General features: G+C 48.9%; 1 protein-coding gene across 2 annotated transcripts in view; it reads left to right on the top strand.

Moving 5' to 3' along the window:
* Positions 1–13,527, top strand: part of LOC138295339 (low density lipoprotein receptor adapter protein 1-B-like) — a 216,157-nt gene extending 202,630 nt beyond the window's left edge. For both annotated transcript variants that reach the window (XM_069233570.1, XM_069233569.1), the window contains one exon: positions 4,240–13,527. In XM_069233570.1, the coding sequence (XP_069089671.1) occupies positions 4,240–4,360 (121 nt within the window). In that variant the 3' untranslated portion in view covers positions 4,361–13,527. The remainder of the gene's footprint in view (positions 1–4,239) is intronic.
* Positions 13,528–15,365: the final 1,838 nt, after the last annotated feature.

Here is a 15,365-nt window from a genome sequence, read left to right as displayed (position 1 = left end):
GGAGCTTTCTACCTGCAGATTACTTTTGTCCGGGCACTAGTTTGGATCTGGGAACTTCTATAACAATAACAGTTCCCAGCGCCAGGTGCTGCATTTAAAACCTCAATTGTGCATCCAAAAAAACTCCCGAATTAGTGTTGTCATCGATCCCACATAATGCGCGAAAAGTGCATATGACATTGGTTCTATTTTTGTACCCTATTGATGCAAGATCCAGAGCCATCATAAGTTTCTCCGTTTTTAACACTGGCTTTTTGATTGATTTTCTTAAAAGCAGGATTTTGTTGTGACTACATATTCCCTTTCAGTAAATGCCAGTGACAGACTCTCGGGCCCCCTTGCAGGCCGAAGACCGCGAGGGCCTCGGTGGCGGTCTCACCACCGATGGGCGGGCGATGAAGACCGCCACATTATGAGTGTGGCAGTTTGGCCTGTGCCAAACCACCACATCCCCACTGGCACCACCAGGGCATTTGGACAGCTGGGCCGAAGATCATCATCTCCGACCTGGCAGTCCACCCAATACTGGCAGCGGTATCACGAGTACCCTTTCCATCAGGGATTTCGTGGAGGTAGCACTGTCACTAAATCACTGGCGGAAAGGCTACCGGTGAAAGGAATTTGCATTCCTGTCGCCGGTACACCATCCCCCCGTACACACCCTGACACTCACTCACAACACACACTCGCAGTGCCCTTACACTCACACACACGCAACACCCCCCCAAATCCATACACACACAACACCCCTACTCACACACTCACTACATTCACCCCATTGATACGCATACACACTCCTCCCACCCACCCCCTCCTTTCCTCAACATACACACACACACAACCGTCTACATGCATGCAAAAATGCACCCGACCCAGCATTCACATTCACCCACACATGCATTGCCATCACCACATTTACACACAGACACACGCGCTCTCTTCCCCCCCCATTCTTAACATGCATACACACACTCACACACATCCATTCCCACCTTCCCAACCCCCCCTCCCCCAGAGGAGGACCCTTATCTCGTCCGATGAGGTGCTCCTCGTGTGGGGACGGGACCCGGCGCTCCCACTGCCGCCAGTGGCCTGCCATCGGGACATCGCCAGACCGTATTACAGATCGTAATATGGTTGGCAGAGTCCTTTTAGCGGGGCAGGGCCGGCGGTGGAACCGCCTCTGCGCCTCCGACCACGAGCTCGACTACTGGAGGATTTCCACCCAAATTGTGGCAGAAATCCTCAGTATTCATAAAATGGTGGTCGGAAGACTGCCAGCAGTGGTGATCTTCTGGCGCCCGTGGCTTATGCGGTCTTAGGAGAAGACCGCCGAAGTCATAATGAGGGCCTCAGTCTTTAGTACCTGGGGAAATCTAGTGAGATACGTGCAGGCGAACATAGAGAGGACTTCAGAGAGTATTGTCTTCTCTTCAAAGGCCATTGCTATATAGTGAAATTGTATTCTAAACCCCAGGTTAGGATTTCCACCTACTGGATCCTTGCCGGAGCAGGTCCAGGCCTTGTTGCTCATTTTTGCTGCTCACAAGTCCTCCAACTTGCTCTCCGGAGTCGTTATGATTCAGTCCGCATCTTTGGTGATGCCTGATGACCCTGGTGGCAGATTCTACCCCGGCCTTGCCTGGTCCGAGCACTCCTGTGGCCTCGCTTTCAACAAGAGAAAGGAGCTGCATCCCACATTCTTTTTCGCTGAGGTGGTTAGGTTTAGTCAAGGCTATATAGATATGTTTCTTCTCTGTTAATTCATCGTTTCCAGCAAATGGATGTGTATTTTGGTCATTTTAGCGTCAGCCTACAGCCTCTCCTACTGTAGCACCCACTTCCAGTGTTATGCAAGTGATACCCCAGAGTACACCTTCCCTCATCCCCAAAGGTATCTTTGCTTTTACCTACGGCGTTAACCCAGTGTGCCCGTGGCCTCTGGTTGCATTATTGTTACCTGGAGTTGTGGTGCTTGCACTGTTGTGTTCTGTTCTTCTGTGCTGTCCTGAACTCTGCATCCCGAGCTGTGCTGTCAGTCTGCAGAATCCCACTCCCATCTGCAAATTCTTAAAATGGCTTCATGATAGGGGAAATGTGAGCATCTCTTTTGGCTAATAATTGTATCATTGCCCTCCTTTTTTGCTTGTGTGTTTTGTGTTAAAAAGCACGGAGGACCTTAATAAACTCTGACATGCTGTGCTCTGTTTTCAGTATTTGACACAGTTGACCATTGTTTGGTAGTGATCCTCCTGGCATTAGTAATTATTGGGAGAACTGAGAGTCAGCAGCCTACCTGTTTGCTTCCACTCAGTCAGTATTCTTTGCGTCATCAGCTCCTTTCTTCCACCCGGATTTTTCAGTATCTGTCGAGTCACCTGCTCAGCACATCTGGTTTGCTTCTTCCCCTTTAAATGTACCTAGAAAAACCCAGGTCCTCCCCCTCCCTGGATGAGTGCAGGCATCCACCACCATTAGTTGTGGTCAACAAAAGGATCCAGGTCTCCGACTGACTAGATCAGTGGTTCCCAAGCTGTGGTCCATGGACCCCTGGGGGTCTGTGAAGCCTCCCCTGGGGGTCTGTGAAGCCTCCCCTGGGGGTCTGTGAAGCCTCCCCTGGGGGTCTGTGAAGCCTCCCCTGGGGGTCTGTGAAGCCTCCCCTGGGGGTCCGTGAAGCCTCCCCTGGGGGTCCGTGAAGCCTCCCCTGGAGGTCCGCGAACCCTCCCCAGGGGGGTCCGCGACTGCTTAGAAAAATTAATAATTTTAACAGAGAAGGTCCCCAGCTTTCAGTAATGACTCAGTGGGGGTGGTCTCAGGATTCCAATAATGATTCTATGGGGGTCCGGGGGTTCCAGTATTGATAAAGTGGGGGTCCACAGAAGTCAAAAGGTTAGGAACCACTGGACTAGATCGTAGACAAATGTAAGTCATTAAAAGAGCTATTGATCGCAGAGGCAAGGCAAATTTTGTAGGCTACTCCTTTCGGGGCTTAGGGAAAGTCTCCTCCACTGAAGGTGGTGAAGAAATAGGGGATCCTAATGGACTTGTGTTGGGGGAGCAGGAGTTTCAATCTATTGCCAGCTGAGAGTCCTCAAATCCCTACCTTCTCTTACTCTGTCAGGCCACATGACCGCCTTCTCCATGATAACTTACATATTGTTGTGTTCTTTAACTCTGGCACCAAATGTACCAGGTTCTTTGTCTCAACATGATGCAGAAAGCAGCTGGTTGGTTGAATTTACATTTTTGTAAGCTGGATACCTCTGCTGCACCTTTAGCGTTTCCTCTTTGACTTACGACTCCCAATAGCGTACAATTGACTGTTCCCCTGCCCTTTGAGCATATTTTGCTCAGCTAACCTTCCTCGTCTGAGGATTCCTAAGTTTTGTAAGCAGCATTGGGATGGCTAGCGTCAATTTTGAATAGTGAGCCGCTTAGTATTTGGTTCACTAAGTATCCTCTGAGTTTTAGAAATCTCAAAAAACTGGCTTTTTTGCTATCTTTAATACTGGGTTCTCTTCTCAGTCTGGACATGTGACGATAACACTACGAATTCTTTTTGTTGGACAAATGCATTATTATTAGTAAATCAGTGCAGTCATTTTATCTTGGCAAGAGATCCTTGAAGTAGACTTTCTGTAGGCAGTGATCGCTGAGAGAGATCTGATTGGACCATGCGAGACCCTCCTTAACGAGGCGAAGCACGAAGGGTGGTTCCTCTCCTCCTGGCAAGGTATAGGATCAAGACTGTTCAGCTCATTAAATACAACATCTCTTCCATCTGAGATGGAGTTGAAGCTGCTTAAAGTCTAACGTTAGAGGATGGGATTGCACTGGCGGGTTTGGTCATAGTAGTGGATGTGAGATTTTATAATTCACACTCCGGATGTGTTTGACTCAACATGTAAGGTTTCGTTGTCACACGGAGTCGATGATCCGTCCTTTGGATGTGCTGATGTAACCCGTTGAGTTGATATTCCATTCTTCAGACATACAGACATAACCATCTGAGTAGGTAATCCATTCTTAGTATGTTCTGAAATCCTGCTGTGACTTGGTAACCAGTCCTCTGGATGTGTTTTAGCCACATTGAGTTGGTAATCCATTTCTGGTTGAAGATGAGGCTTTTAGATATGGTGTTTTGGTCTCTTTCTGCATCCCCTTGTCTTCCGCCCTTCCCTGATGTCGTGTGAGCTGACCATCATTTGTTTCCCACTGGTCCTTTGATTGGTCTTCCAGGTTCGCCCAGTCTCGCACGAGGGACCAGGAGCCAGATGCCGCAGTGACCGAGGAGCCCACGCGAGGAGACGTGGTGGTGGGACGTGGACTTGCAGGCAGCAGGCGTCCTCAGAGCTCCTGACCACTTGGAAGGAGTCCGGTGTGGAGCCCCTCCTGAGGCCTTCGCAGATGGACGACTGCACCCCCAGAGCGCCCACCCCCATGAGGTTCTTTACATTCCAGGAGAGCGGCCTCCCACGGACACTTCTTTTAATTTATTAACTCTGGCTGATCAAAGCACTTGTTTGGAAAAAATACACAACTTTATACATCAAATGCTTTCCCCCTTTGCCATTATCCCCTTCTCTTCCACTCCCTCAGTTCCACTAGCTCGGAGGATGTTGCTGCGGATCACTTCAGCACGTTTCTAGCTCTGAGCTTCTGGGAAGGTGTTATTGGTGTGTGTGTGGTGGTGTGTTTGCAGGCCGCCATTTTAGGCCTTCTTTACCCGGCTTCTGCAGTTCGAACTTGTGCTCTCCACTTACAGGAGGATTGTTCCATTATATGGGGGGGTGGAGTGAGTTAAAGGCCCGGGGGTGATCAGGTGCCAGTTGTGATGTAGCAGGATGGCTGCAGCTGCACACCTGGGAGTGTTTCCTAGGAAGTTATGAGCGGTGAGTGTTTTAATCAGACCCTGTTGGTGTGAAAGGGAAGCCCAGAATCTGTGTATTTGGGGTTCTGTGCGCCATGTTCCAAGTGTCTACCCAAACCCCTACCTGCGACTGATGTCACCCCAACGTCAGACAGTCCACTCCAAACTCAAGCGAGTAACGGGGAGCGCTGCTCCGAGTGGGAAGTGTGGGGTCATTCGTACCGGGATGGTGCTGGACCGCGGAATGGGAATCCCATAAAGAGTGGTTTGGGTGGAAAACAGGGGAATCCCAGGTGGATACTGGATGCAGCTGTGGAAGAAGGCAACCTTAGGAGAGATCCTTACTTCTAGACTCGGAGCTGCTAAAAAGTGCTCGTATTCAGTTCAGGAATCCTAGTCTGCTGTGCAGATGTTCACATCAAGCATTATAGCGTCTCACTGCAGACTGACCGCCCCCCACCCCACCTTACAAAGCAGGTACCCAAGCCAGGCGGATGGGCATCGCACTACCTTCTTTCCTTCTCATTCTCTGTCCTTTTCTCCATTATCCCTCCTCATCCTTTGTCTACTCATCTTTTCCAGTCCTCAGTCGTCTCTCGCCTCCCCCCCCCCCGCCTGCTCTGTTGTCGACTCCTTGTGTTCTCCTTCATGTTCTCTCCTCGCCTTCCCACTCTCTCCTCTGCTTCCCGCTCTCTGTGGTTCCTCCCATTTCTCGTGCCCCCTCGCCCCGACTCTCCATTCTCGTTCAGTCTGTCCGCTGCTAACCATTCCGTGCCCTCCCTCTTCACTCTGTACCTTCTCTCCCTCCTCAACTCTCTCACCCTCCGCCACCTTGCCTGCTGGAAGTTCTCCACATTTCACCCATTCTCGTGCGTCTGCCTTTCCTGGTCCTCGCCTCCTCCCCCCCCCCGCCTCTTCCCTGGTGGGTGCCCTCCACCCAGCATTGGCCCTTCTCCTCCCATCCTGTCTCCTTTCAGGATCCTCTTCTCGCCTGTCCCGGTATCTGCCCTCTTCTCCTCCCCCTCGGTCTCCTTCTCTCCATCCTCTGACTCCGCCTCCCAACTCTCCATGCATGATGCGGACTCTTATTCCATCCTCTCGCTCATAACCTCCCTTTCATCTCTTCTTCATTCGCTCTCCTTCCTTAACTCTCCTTCCACCGTTTGTCCTCTCATTCCTTTTGATGCTCATTCCCTCCCTGCTCCCTCACCCGCTCCTTCAGTGGTTGCCCTGGGGTGCTCCAGCTGGTCGTCTTCTCTGGTTCCCTTGTCTTTCCTCTGGTGCTCCCGGGTGGTGGGTGATCTTGTCGGCGCGGTTCTACTGCAGTAAACCTGGCACGCGAGCAGACACATGAGGCTGGTCCTGGGATGGAGTTCGTCAACAAAAGTCCTGTGCCTTCAACTCAACCGAAGGGGTGGCCGAAACTGTGTTTTCAGACCTTCATTGTAAGGGTACATACACCTGTATTTCCAAACAGTGACATGGTATAGTCCAGGTGCAAAGGAACCCCTTGTCATCTCATCATTCATGAGTGTCCCATGTTGACCACCAGCAGTATCAGCTACACCCGCACCATGAGTTTCATAGTCAGTGAAGCCCTTGCCTTGGCCTATGTCGTCATCCTTCAGTGCCCCGCCCTGACTAGTATTGTTACCAATGACATCACCGCTGAGACGACTGGCAGTATCAGCAAAACTCATACGCGGGCTGCTGCCAGTATCAATTATGCCCTCACTGTGCTGGGGTCATTGGTGAAGACTCTGGGTCTGGTCTTGTGGATTTGCTGCCAGAAGTCCCAGTAGTGTTTCCCCCTGTGATCTGGTGAATCTAATCCACCCTCATTGTAAATTGACTTTACTCGGTAGATTACAGCTGATAGGTGGAACCTGCCATGATGGCGATCACACAAGAAGCTGTGATCGGATTCGACAAGCCCATGTATTGTCACTGCACCAGTGCTCCTGGAGAAGCACTCTGGACACAATCCTTCGGGTGTCCTAGTCAACCCTTGTGCCACCTTCTTAACCCTTCATTGTATCGTACCCTTCTCATGTTTCAGGGTTCTTCTCACGTTTTTGTGCTCTTTCTACCTTCTACCACTCCTTGAGCCCGCTCCACCCGCCCCACGAGCCATCGATCCTTCTCATGCAGCCCTGGTCACGCCTCTCCTGCCATCTCGATGGGGTCGAGGAGAGATCACATCTCCGAGGCCAGTAAGGGTATTTGTGTCATGCACCAGGCTCTTCCGGCTGTATGCTGATTGTTCATTTTGGTCGCCTCCACTCTGTGATGAGGACTTGAAGAAGTCAACAGGGAGCGGTTGCTTGATCTGGAAAGTTACACGTTCTGGGATGTCCTGGGCTAATGTGGCTTCTTTATTCTGGGCGGGAGGGTGGCAGGGATGTTGATAGTATTAGAGAGAAGCAGTAATTTGAGGGCATATTTGGGAAGGCTAAGAAGGATGCTGTTGGTACAGTCATGTGTAAGACATGACAGTGGCAGAACAGACTCTGGCAGTAGCAAAAGTGCTTCTTTAGACGTGGTCTGGTTTATAAATAAGTGACATGGATGGGTTAAAATGGTGACTGCATCTCCCCTTATGTCCTTTATATTCAAGACCTATATGCAGCACCTGCTGTTAATTATTTGGGTCCAGGACAGCCCTCCTTTTGGGAGTCGGAGGCTCGAGCTCGCGGTAGCATGGCCCAGGGACCCGGCTAATCGATTTTGAGTGGTATGGAGACGCAAAGCTTGCGCTAGCACAATGGGGCCAGGACAGCAGCATCGCTTGTGGGTGTTGGAAAAAGCTGTCCACCCTGGATTTTCCTTGCCATATGAAAGCCAATGAGAGCACACACCGTGGCTAAGACTTCATTCAAGCAAACTGTCTCCAAAGCCCCGCCCACCTGCTTAAATATTGTAATGCTGATTTTCCCTCCTTGCAAAATTAAAACGAATGCTTCTTTGAGGTCAGAGGTGGCAGTATAAAGCCATGGTAGTTGTGGGGGGTCAAGTCCTGTAGTCGTCACTGCTGCGAAGATGTTGGGCCCATTAACAAGGGACTCAGTTTGCAGCAGTTGTACCCTTTATTGGTGCGCCCGCCCCCTCCCTCATTCGGAGGATCTTCATCCCTTGGCTACCCCAGAGGTCACCCTGCCACCAGAGAAGGTCAGTCCTTCTCTCATTTCCCCTCCATGAATTGGAAAGCCTTTCACTTCTGCTGGGAGCTCCCACCCACTACTCAAGGACAGCCCCCATCTCTACTCAAAACAGGCACCTTCCCACCCCCAGGTGAGGCTCCAGGACAAACTAGATGTTGGTGCTTGTGAGATTGAGGGGGGGCTGGCAGCACCCAAATATCAGTGGTGCACCAGTCACCGAAGGATGAATTAAGTGAAGGAGGTATGAAAAGATATTACTTCCAGGGCATGGGGTGAAACTGCTGTGAGTGTCAAGGGACACTGCAACTGTGCTGCAGCGTAGGCTCAAAGGATGGACAAGAAGCCCATGTGACTAGCAGATGCTTCAGGATCAAAAGAAAGTGGCAGCATGTTTGGGGTCATTCTAAAATAAAATCTGGTTTGAGAAGTTTGTGATGTGAACAAACAATGGCATCAACTGAGAAAATATCCTCATGACATAGAATGAATTAGTCTTTACGCTCTCTTTAAATACATTTATAAATGTAGGGTTTGTATTTCCTGCTTTAGGGATGTTAACACCATTTGGGTGAAGTTTTCGTCGCTTTGGCACTCGCATTCAGCCAAAAAGGGTGGAAGCCATTCAGTTCACCTTCGCTAAGTATCAGTCGCTGCATGAAGTACCTATGCAGTGTTCTTACTAACTTCTGGTGCATCCGAGATAGAAACACGTTTTCTCTTGTTTAAATCTGCAACGTATGCCTCGGATGGATCGTTGTGACGAGTGGAAGATCCATGACTGCGCGGAAATACAGGGGCTGCGGAATCACAGAATTGTATTTGCCCTGGCTTGAGATAAGTGGGTGGATCTCTAGGACTGCGGAGAAATGTTAAATTAAGAACTTCTGCCGGCCACTCAGGGTCCACCTTACATGGAACACGGTAATAAGTAATCCCATACGGATCCCATGTGGAACAGAAATTGAAATTAGTATTGGCGCGTCATTTTCTGCAAGTTATTCTGGGCCCCTGGTACGGATCATCACCCCCAGGGTTGCCTTGTAGAATTTGTCTCCTAATAACCATGTGTATTCTACATGCCTTGTAACAGATTGTACAGAAACTCTTGGTTATCCGTAATCAGCATTATGAGGCCTCTTGTAACGTGGGCCAGAAGAAGTTATGGAAAGAGGCTGCCATTTGGTGAGCTGTTCTTATGGGGGGTCATTGCCAGATTCATGCCTTTGGCGTCTCTCGGATTAGGTACTATGGGTGGAAGGCGTCATGTGGGTTTATGGTGCTACAATCCTCAACACAGAAGTTAAGTTCCACAAAGGTTGTCTTCTGCTTCACCCATTGGTCGCAGGTTCCAAGAAACATGTGCCATGAACCCCTCCTGGTGTCCCTACAAGGGGCTGAACAGCATTGCCTGCTTTTGTCAATTCCTCCCTCTAGTATGAAGCTGGTGTATGGTCAGCTACACATGCCTACCTTTAGGGCACTTAAACATTTTTGGACTTGCACTACAAAATAAGCAATACATGAACATACATAAAAGATGTATAACTGACACCGATGAGTAGAACTCTTAAGAATTAGCCGAAAAATTTCAAATGGCTTTGATGGAAATGATGATCAACCACTGGCCTAATATAAGAAAATGTTGAGGTTCTGGTGCAGTTGTAAGCTCACTGTGCTTACTTAATACCACTGACTGACACAATAGATGATACCAGAACTGGCCAAATGTTAGCATTGTGCCCTGCACCATCACCCCGCGGGATACTCCTTGGGAGGTGGACTCCTCGAATGGTGCTACTCTACCACTTGGGATTGAACGAGTTGAAGGCATTACACAGTAGGATGTCATGGTGTTGAGCTGCCTCTTTAGAGGGTAAGAAGGTACCCGTCGTGCTCAGGTCTCCGGCCTCCAGTGAGACGAAGAATGAGTGCCGTTGGCTCATAGATTTAGGAAGTAGTAGCTTTCCCCAAGCTCAGTGGATGGTTCAGCGATGGCGCTTCTGAGGTTCCTCCTTCTCGTTTGCTTGCCGTGCTTCTCCTCAGGGAATGGGGTCCTTGCCCAAACTGGCTTTAAATATTTACACATTATGACAAACCTTTTCCAAGTCTGGTAAAGTATCTTAATTAGATGTAGAATTTGCTTAGGTCAAATTGTTCTCCGAATCAACAGGGAAGTTGTTTTGCCCCCAAAGTTGACCAGGTCAATTAACCCTGTTAGGGTCTGGCAGACGTTGTGCGCACCAAATCTCACGTTGCCTGGAACAGGATGTCTTCCTCTGCTTGAGAGCACCAGCATTGCTACTTACTGTGTACACCTCAGAGTTGTCAAAGGACAATCGTTGGGACACCAGTAGCTGTTGTAGCTCTTCACTAACAGCTAGTTGGTGGCTGGTTTAGTGCAGGTGGACATGTTGCCTTCTTCTGTCCATGTGCAGACCAGGTGGGTTGGTGCTGGGCCTTTCATGACGGTCTACATCATGGAGGAACAAAGAGGTCTGTAAAGGAGAGATCTGTGGGCCCCTCCACCACCAACCCGTTGTCCTGCCGTGACCTCACTTCTGTGAACAAGCACATGCCGTCGGGATGACCCAGGCCTGGCTTCAGCCACTCTGCCTGTAGTTTATTTTTCCTTCTAAAATGTCCTTGAGTGCTTCCTGCTTAAGTTTAAAGAGCCCCCTGCAGTGCCATTATGCCCTTCCATCTTGGACCAAGCAATGGAGACGGGGCCAACAGTCGCTCACCCGTCCTTCCCGTCTGCGCCTTCCTCCTCCTATGTTTTAGTTTTTCTAGTAGATAGTGGCTCTTACTTGAACCCCTTTCTCCGGTGCCAGAGCGGACTCAGAATTATATTCTAGCAATTTGGTGCCCTGTTCACCATCACCAGCGGAAACCAGCGTGCTTGTTACCCTCCAAACAATGCGCGTGCTTCATCTTTGTTGTGGCATACCCAAGACAGCTCTCTATTGGCAGATACTTCAGCTGGGGCTCCTCCTTGTGACTGGCCTCCTGTGTGCTGGAGTGATTAGTAAAACAAGCATAGGCAAAGCCAGGGTGTGTGGCCTTAGCTACCTGGTGCAATGGCTCTTTTTTTTTCTATTTTTATTTCAAGCACATACCAAAAAAATAAAAAGAAACATTTCATGTTTTTTAAACAATTCACCATCTTTGTTGGACTAAAAGAAAGGGTGTTATTGACTTTGAAATACTGCAACCTAAAGGCTATGCAGGTTTAAATAAAAAAGATTTGGAATTAAAACAAAAAAGCCCTGCTAAGGTGTATTGGCCTACATTTCCTGGTGGTGAAGTTCATTTCTTTTCATGCGGATGTACACATTTTATGGTAAAGTGTCATCACTCAGGGCCAGTGGCTGAAGTGGGCCGCCACGTCGCCTCGTGCTCTACACTGTGGTGGCACAACTAACGTGAGTCCTGCCTGGAACAGACCAATTATTCAAGAGGGTCGGTCCAAAGCCTCTCTCCGTGTGTATATTTGTATATACTTTTTATTTATTTATTATTGTGACTGCACGAGATAACACCACAGCAAACCTGCCTCTGGGCAGACCTAAAAAGTCTATTACAGTAAAACACAAAACTGATTTATTGCTTCTCTTTTTAATATATATGTTCACGGTCGTAAATGATTTCTGAGTTTTTCAGTATATTCTTCTGTTAGCTGGAATTCAAAGTGAGGTTTGACGTGCATTTGACATTCCTGTGAGTTAGAGCAATTACAGGCGTGAAACTTTTTTAAGTTTGCCCCCGGGGATTTTAAGATGCGGCATTGTCTGTGTGTGTGTGTGTGGGGTGGGGGACGTTCGGGGGCGGGAAGTCTCCCAGCGATGCTCAGGGTCTAGGAGGCCACGTGACGGAGGAGACACTTGTGAACTCCATGGCGACGGAGGGGGACTTTTTAAGGGTTTTGTCCGAAAATGCTTATTTTGTATTGGTAACTAAAAAAGTGAGTAACGTTTAACTCTAAATAACCAGCATTTATAAACGAAAATTAATATATTGTATTACATTTTATGAGAACATGTTTATACTTTTGCGACATACTTTGAAATGGCAACTGTTTTACTTTTTTCTAATATTAAAAACCTTCTTTGCCGGTCCCTAAACTTGGACCGTGATCTGTAAAGACAAAAGCTGGTGCTTTTTGAAGGCTTTGTAATAATTGCCACAGATTGGGGTGGGTCTGTAGCTGCCGTGCCCCCCAGCACACGCCACGGTGTCAGCAATTAAAAAAATAAAATAATGAAGGTTACCCTGTAGTATCAAATGCCTCTCAATGTCTGGGTACCACACAGCTCCCCCCAAACTGTTCCTATCAAGATGCATACATGTAAATTAGCACTTGTATAGCGCACTACTCACCCGTTAGGGTCTCAAGGCGCTGTACTCATACCGCTATGGAACCCCTCCTGGCTTTTCCCTGTGAGGCGCCCACTCCTGAGCACCCACAGGGTGAAGCCAGGCATCCAAGCGCTGTTGGGGCCGTTGTGGAGATTAAGCAAGCTATTGCCCAGAGTTGCAGAGTGGGACCCATGAATTAGATTAGGCACCGAGGCGAGAATTATCTGGTCAAGGGGAATTAAGCCCAAGACCTGCCGAAGCGGGACTTGAACCCTGGTCTTGAGCCAGATCTCTGCTTCAGGGTCTGCCGCTCTAACCATTGAGCCACACTTCTAGGACACCATGTGCTCGCCTCCACAGGGCACCTTTTATTTATTTTTTTGCAATTCCTTTTCAAACCTAAAAGTCTACAATTTTCCCTACTTTTTTAATTTTATACATGTATTGATATTTTTAAAATCATATTGTACCAAATATGAGTTTTGTCTAACAAGTGCATTTCTCAGTTACTGCTTTTAAATTCCAGTGTGTTGGTTTTCTCGCTGTTCCATTTACATTTTTAAACTAATCCTCTGATGCCCGGGGTAGGGCTTTCAGGGACATGCCCGGGGACCCACGCCACGCGCCACATAGGTGTGTGCAATCCAGTGCGCGTCTCGAGCAGGGGGAGATTCGGTATTTCGATGATACCCGGTAGCGTCCCATCACATTTCATCAAGAAATTGACGTGTAGAGTAGTAGGCCACGCATGACGCGAGCCAGGATGGATTAGGTATTTTATGGTTACCCACAGGTGTCCTGTTACATCTGTCTTAAGGAATTGACATGCAAAGTTTTAGGGCTTGGATGCTGGAAGGGGGGGGGGGGGCAATATGTATTTCATGGTTACCCACTGCGTTCTCCATTGAGATTGTCATCGAGAAATAGACACGCACAGTGTGAAATACAAGGTTTAAAAAAAAAAAAAAAAAAACGTTTCTCCCATACAGAGGACTGAACTGCAGGTAATTGCCCCTGTTTTATAATCTGAGCTACAGAGACTAAACAAAACTACGCCTGACCACTCACAGCACAAAATCTGTTTTGTAATAAATAACATTGTTACCTTTGGATATAAAAATAAATGAATTTTGTATCATTCCTTGTAATGTTCCTCTTCCTTTGGCAATGTATTGGCCTCGTGTTTACCACCTTGCCTGAAAGATCATTCCTGGCCCTTGACATTTTGGGGTGTGGTGGACAGTTCGCACCACCTCTTGTGTGTCCAGCTGCATGAATGATGTGTCTGTCCAGAGATGGCACAGAGATTGACCCCCTCACTCAGGGCCAGTGGTCTCTTGAAAGACTGTTCACTGGGCGTGATGTCCCTTTTGGGTGCGTGGTCTTCGGAAGAGACATGTTGGGGGTGGGTGGTGAGCGTGGGCAGGTCTGTGGGAATAGCATGCCCTGGTGGATTTCATATCTAGAATCGTGTTGCTTTGATGTCTCATCTCGCCTGGAAATGCACTAGGAAGGAATCTGGTACTGTTGTGAATCTCTGACGAAGAGAAGGGCCACTCCAAGGTACTGTGGGTGTGGCCAGGGGTGCCCTGTTCTTCATACCTGCTTGCTGCTGGGCCGGGAAGGGGTGCAAAGGTGTGATAAACAGCACTGAGCCGTGCCTGAAGTTCAAGCAGGCCTCGATGCTGTTCTGGCTCTTTTAAACCAGGCCCTTTGCAGGAGCTTACAAGTTCTTTTAGGGGTGTCCGTGCACCTGAGCTGGGTCCATGGAAGGCTCCCAAGGGTGCCTAGGCACAACCAGGGTGTTATCCTCCCTGGCAGTAGGAGGAAACACTTGTGGTGAAATTAAGTTACCATGCCAGAGGCGCAGGAACTCACAGAAACCTTGACGATTATCTGGAGGCTTTGTTCAGCAGGCAGGCTCAAGTACAAGCATGTATAGCACACCCCACCAGGAGCTGGTGTTACAGGCAGCTCAGCCCAGGTTTAACTGCCTGGGACGGTCAACATGGGCCCTCCAACACAACGTCCCATGATGTCACTGGAGGTGATGCCAGGTCACCACAACCTAGGGCTGTCTTATGTGTTCAGTGGGAGGCCTCAATGATAAATAGTGAATAAGGCTGGCACACAATGGATGCAGTGGGAAATCTGGTCTCTGGCTGAGAAGCATCTGGGTATGTGGGTGCACAAATGAATATAACACGTCCAGAAACCCAGCTTCCTAGCCTGGCACTCTTCTGGCGAGCTGGCAAGCCACTGGAGGACAAGGAACCGCCAGTTTGAGGAGGAGGCTGGCTTTACTCTCCAGTGGACACTTGAATGCAACACCTCAGCTCCCTGATGTAGCCCAGAAGAGCGGTGACCACCTGACACTATAATGGGGTGATCTGCCTGTTCTGGAAAAAAAATCCATAAGATGAGGGGAGCAACTGGCTCCTGAAATAGAGCAAGCAGCCAATCGTGGTCCTCTATCTGTACACACCTCCAGGTATAGTCACACTTGAGAGGACCCTGGTTCTCCCTGAAGCCAGGGCCCTTCCTGCACCTGTTGTCCTGTAAGTTAGGTCTCCTGCCGATAGGTACCCTGCAGTCTCCTGGCTGGGGCCAGAGCAGTACAAGAGGATCCTCCAGTCTTCCAAGTATGGGCAGGCTTCTTGGCCCCTCTAAACCCTACCTGTATTTTTTTATTTGCTGTATTGTTTTTATAATAGTACCAATACTGAATCAGTCAAGGGACACCCTCCCCCAATCGCAGTTGATCCCCAGTGATACCCAGTTACACACATTAGGCATTACAATTTACAATCCGCAGGACACACACATACATCCCATTATCGAGTCCCTGCCTTGGGGTAAGACACTGGATAGAGAGTCCGTGGTGGAGGCAGCTGCCCTCTGCTAAGTGTGTTAGAAATGGGGTTTCTGGTTGGCTAGGGTATGCACTTAAGCCAGGCAGAACCCACCACTCTAGCCAG

This window comes from Pleurodeles waltl, chromosome 5 (genome assembly GCF_031143425.1).
Source record: "Pleurodeles waltl isolate 20211129_DDA chromosome 5, aPleWal1.hap1.20221129, whole genome shotgun sequence".
In the NCBI taxonomy this organism is placed as follows: domain Eukaryota; kingdom Metazoa; phylum Chordata; class Amphibia; order Caudata; family Salamandridae; genus Pleurodeles; species Pleurodeles waltl.
This window is presented reverse-complemented; position numbering and strand designations above follow the sequence as displayed.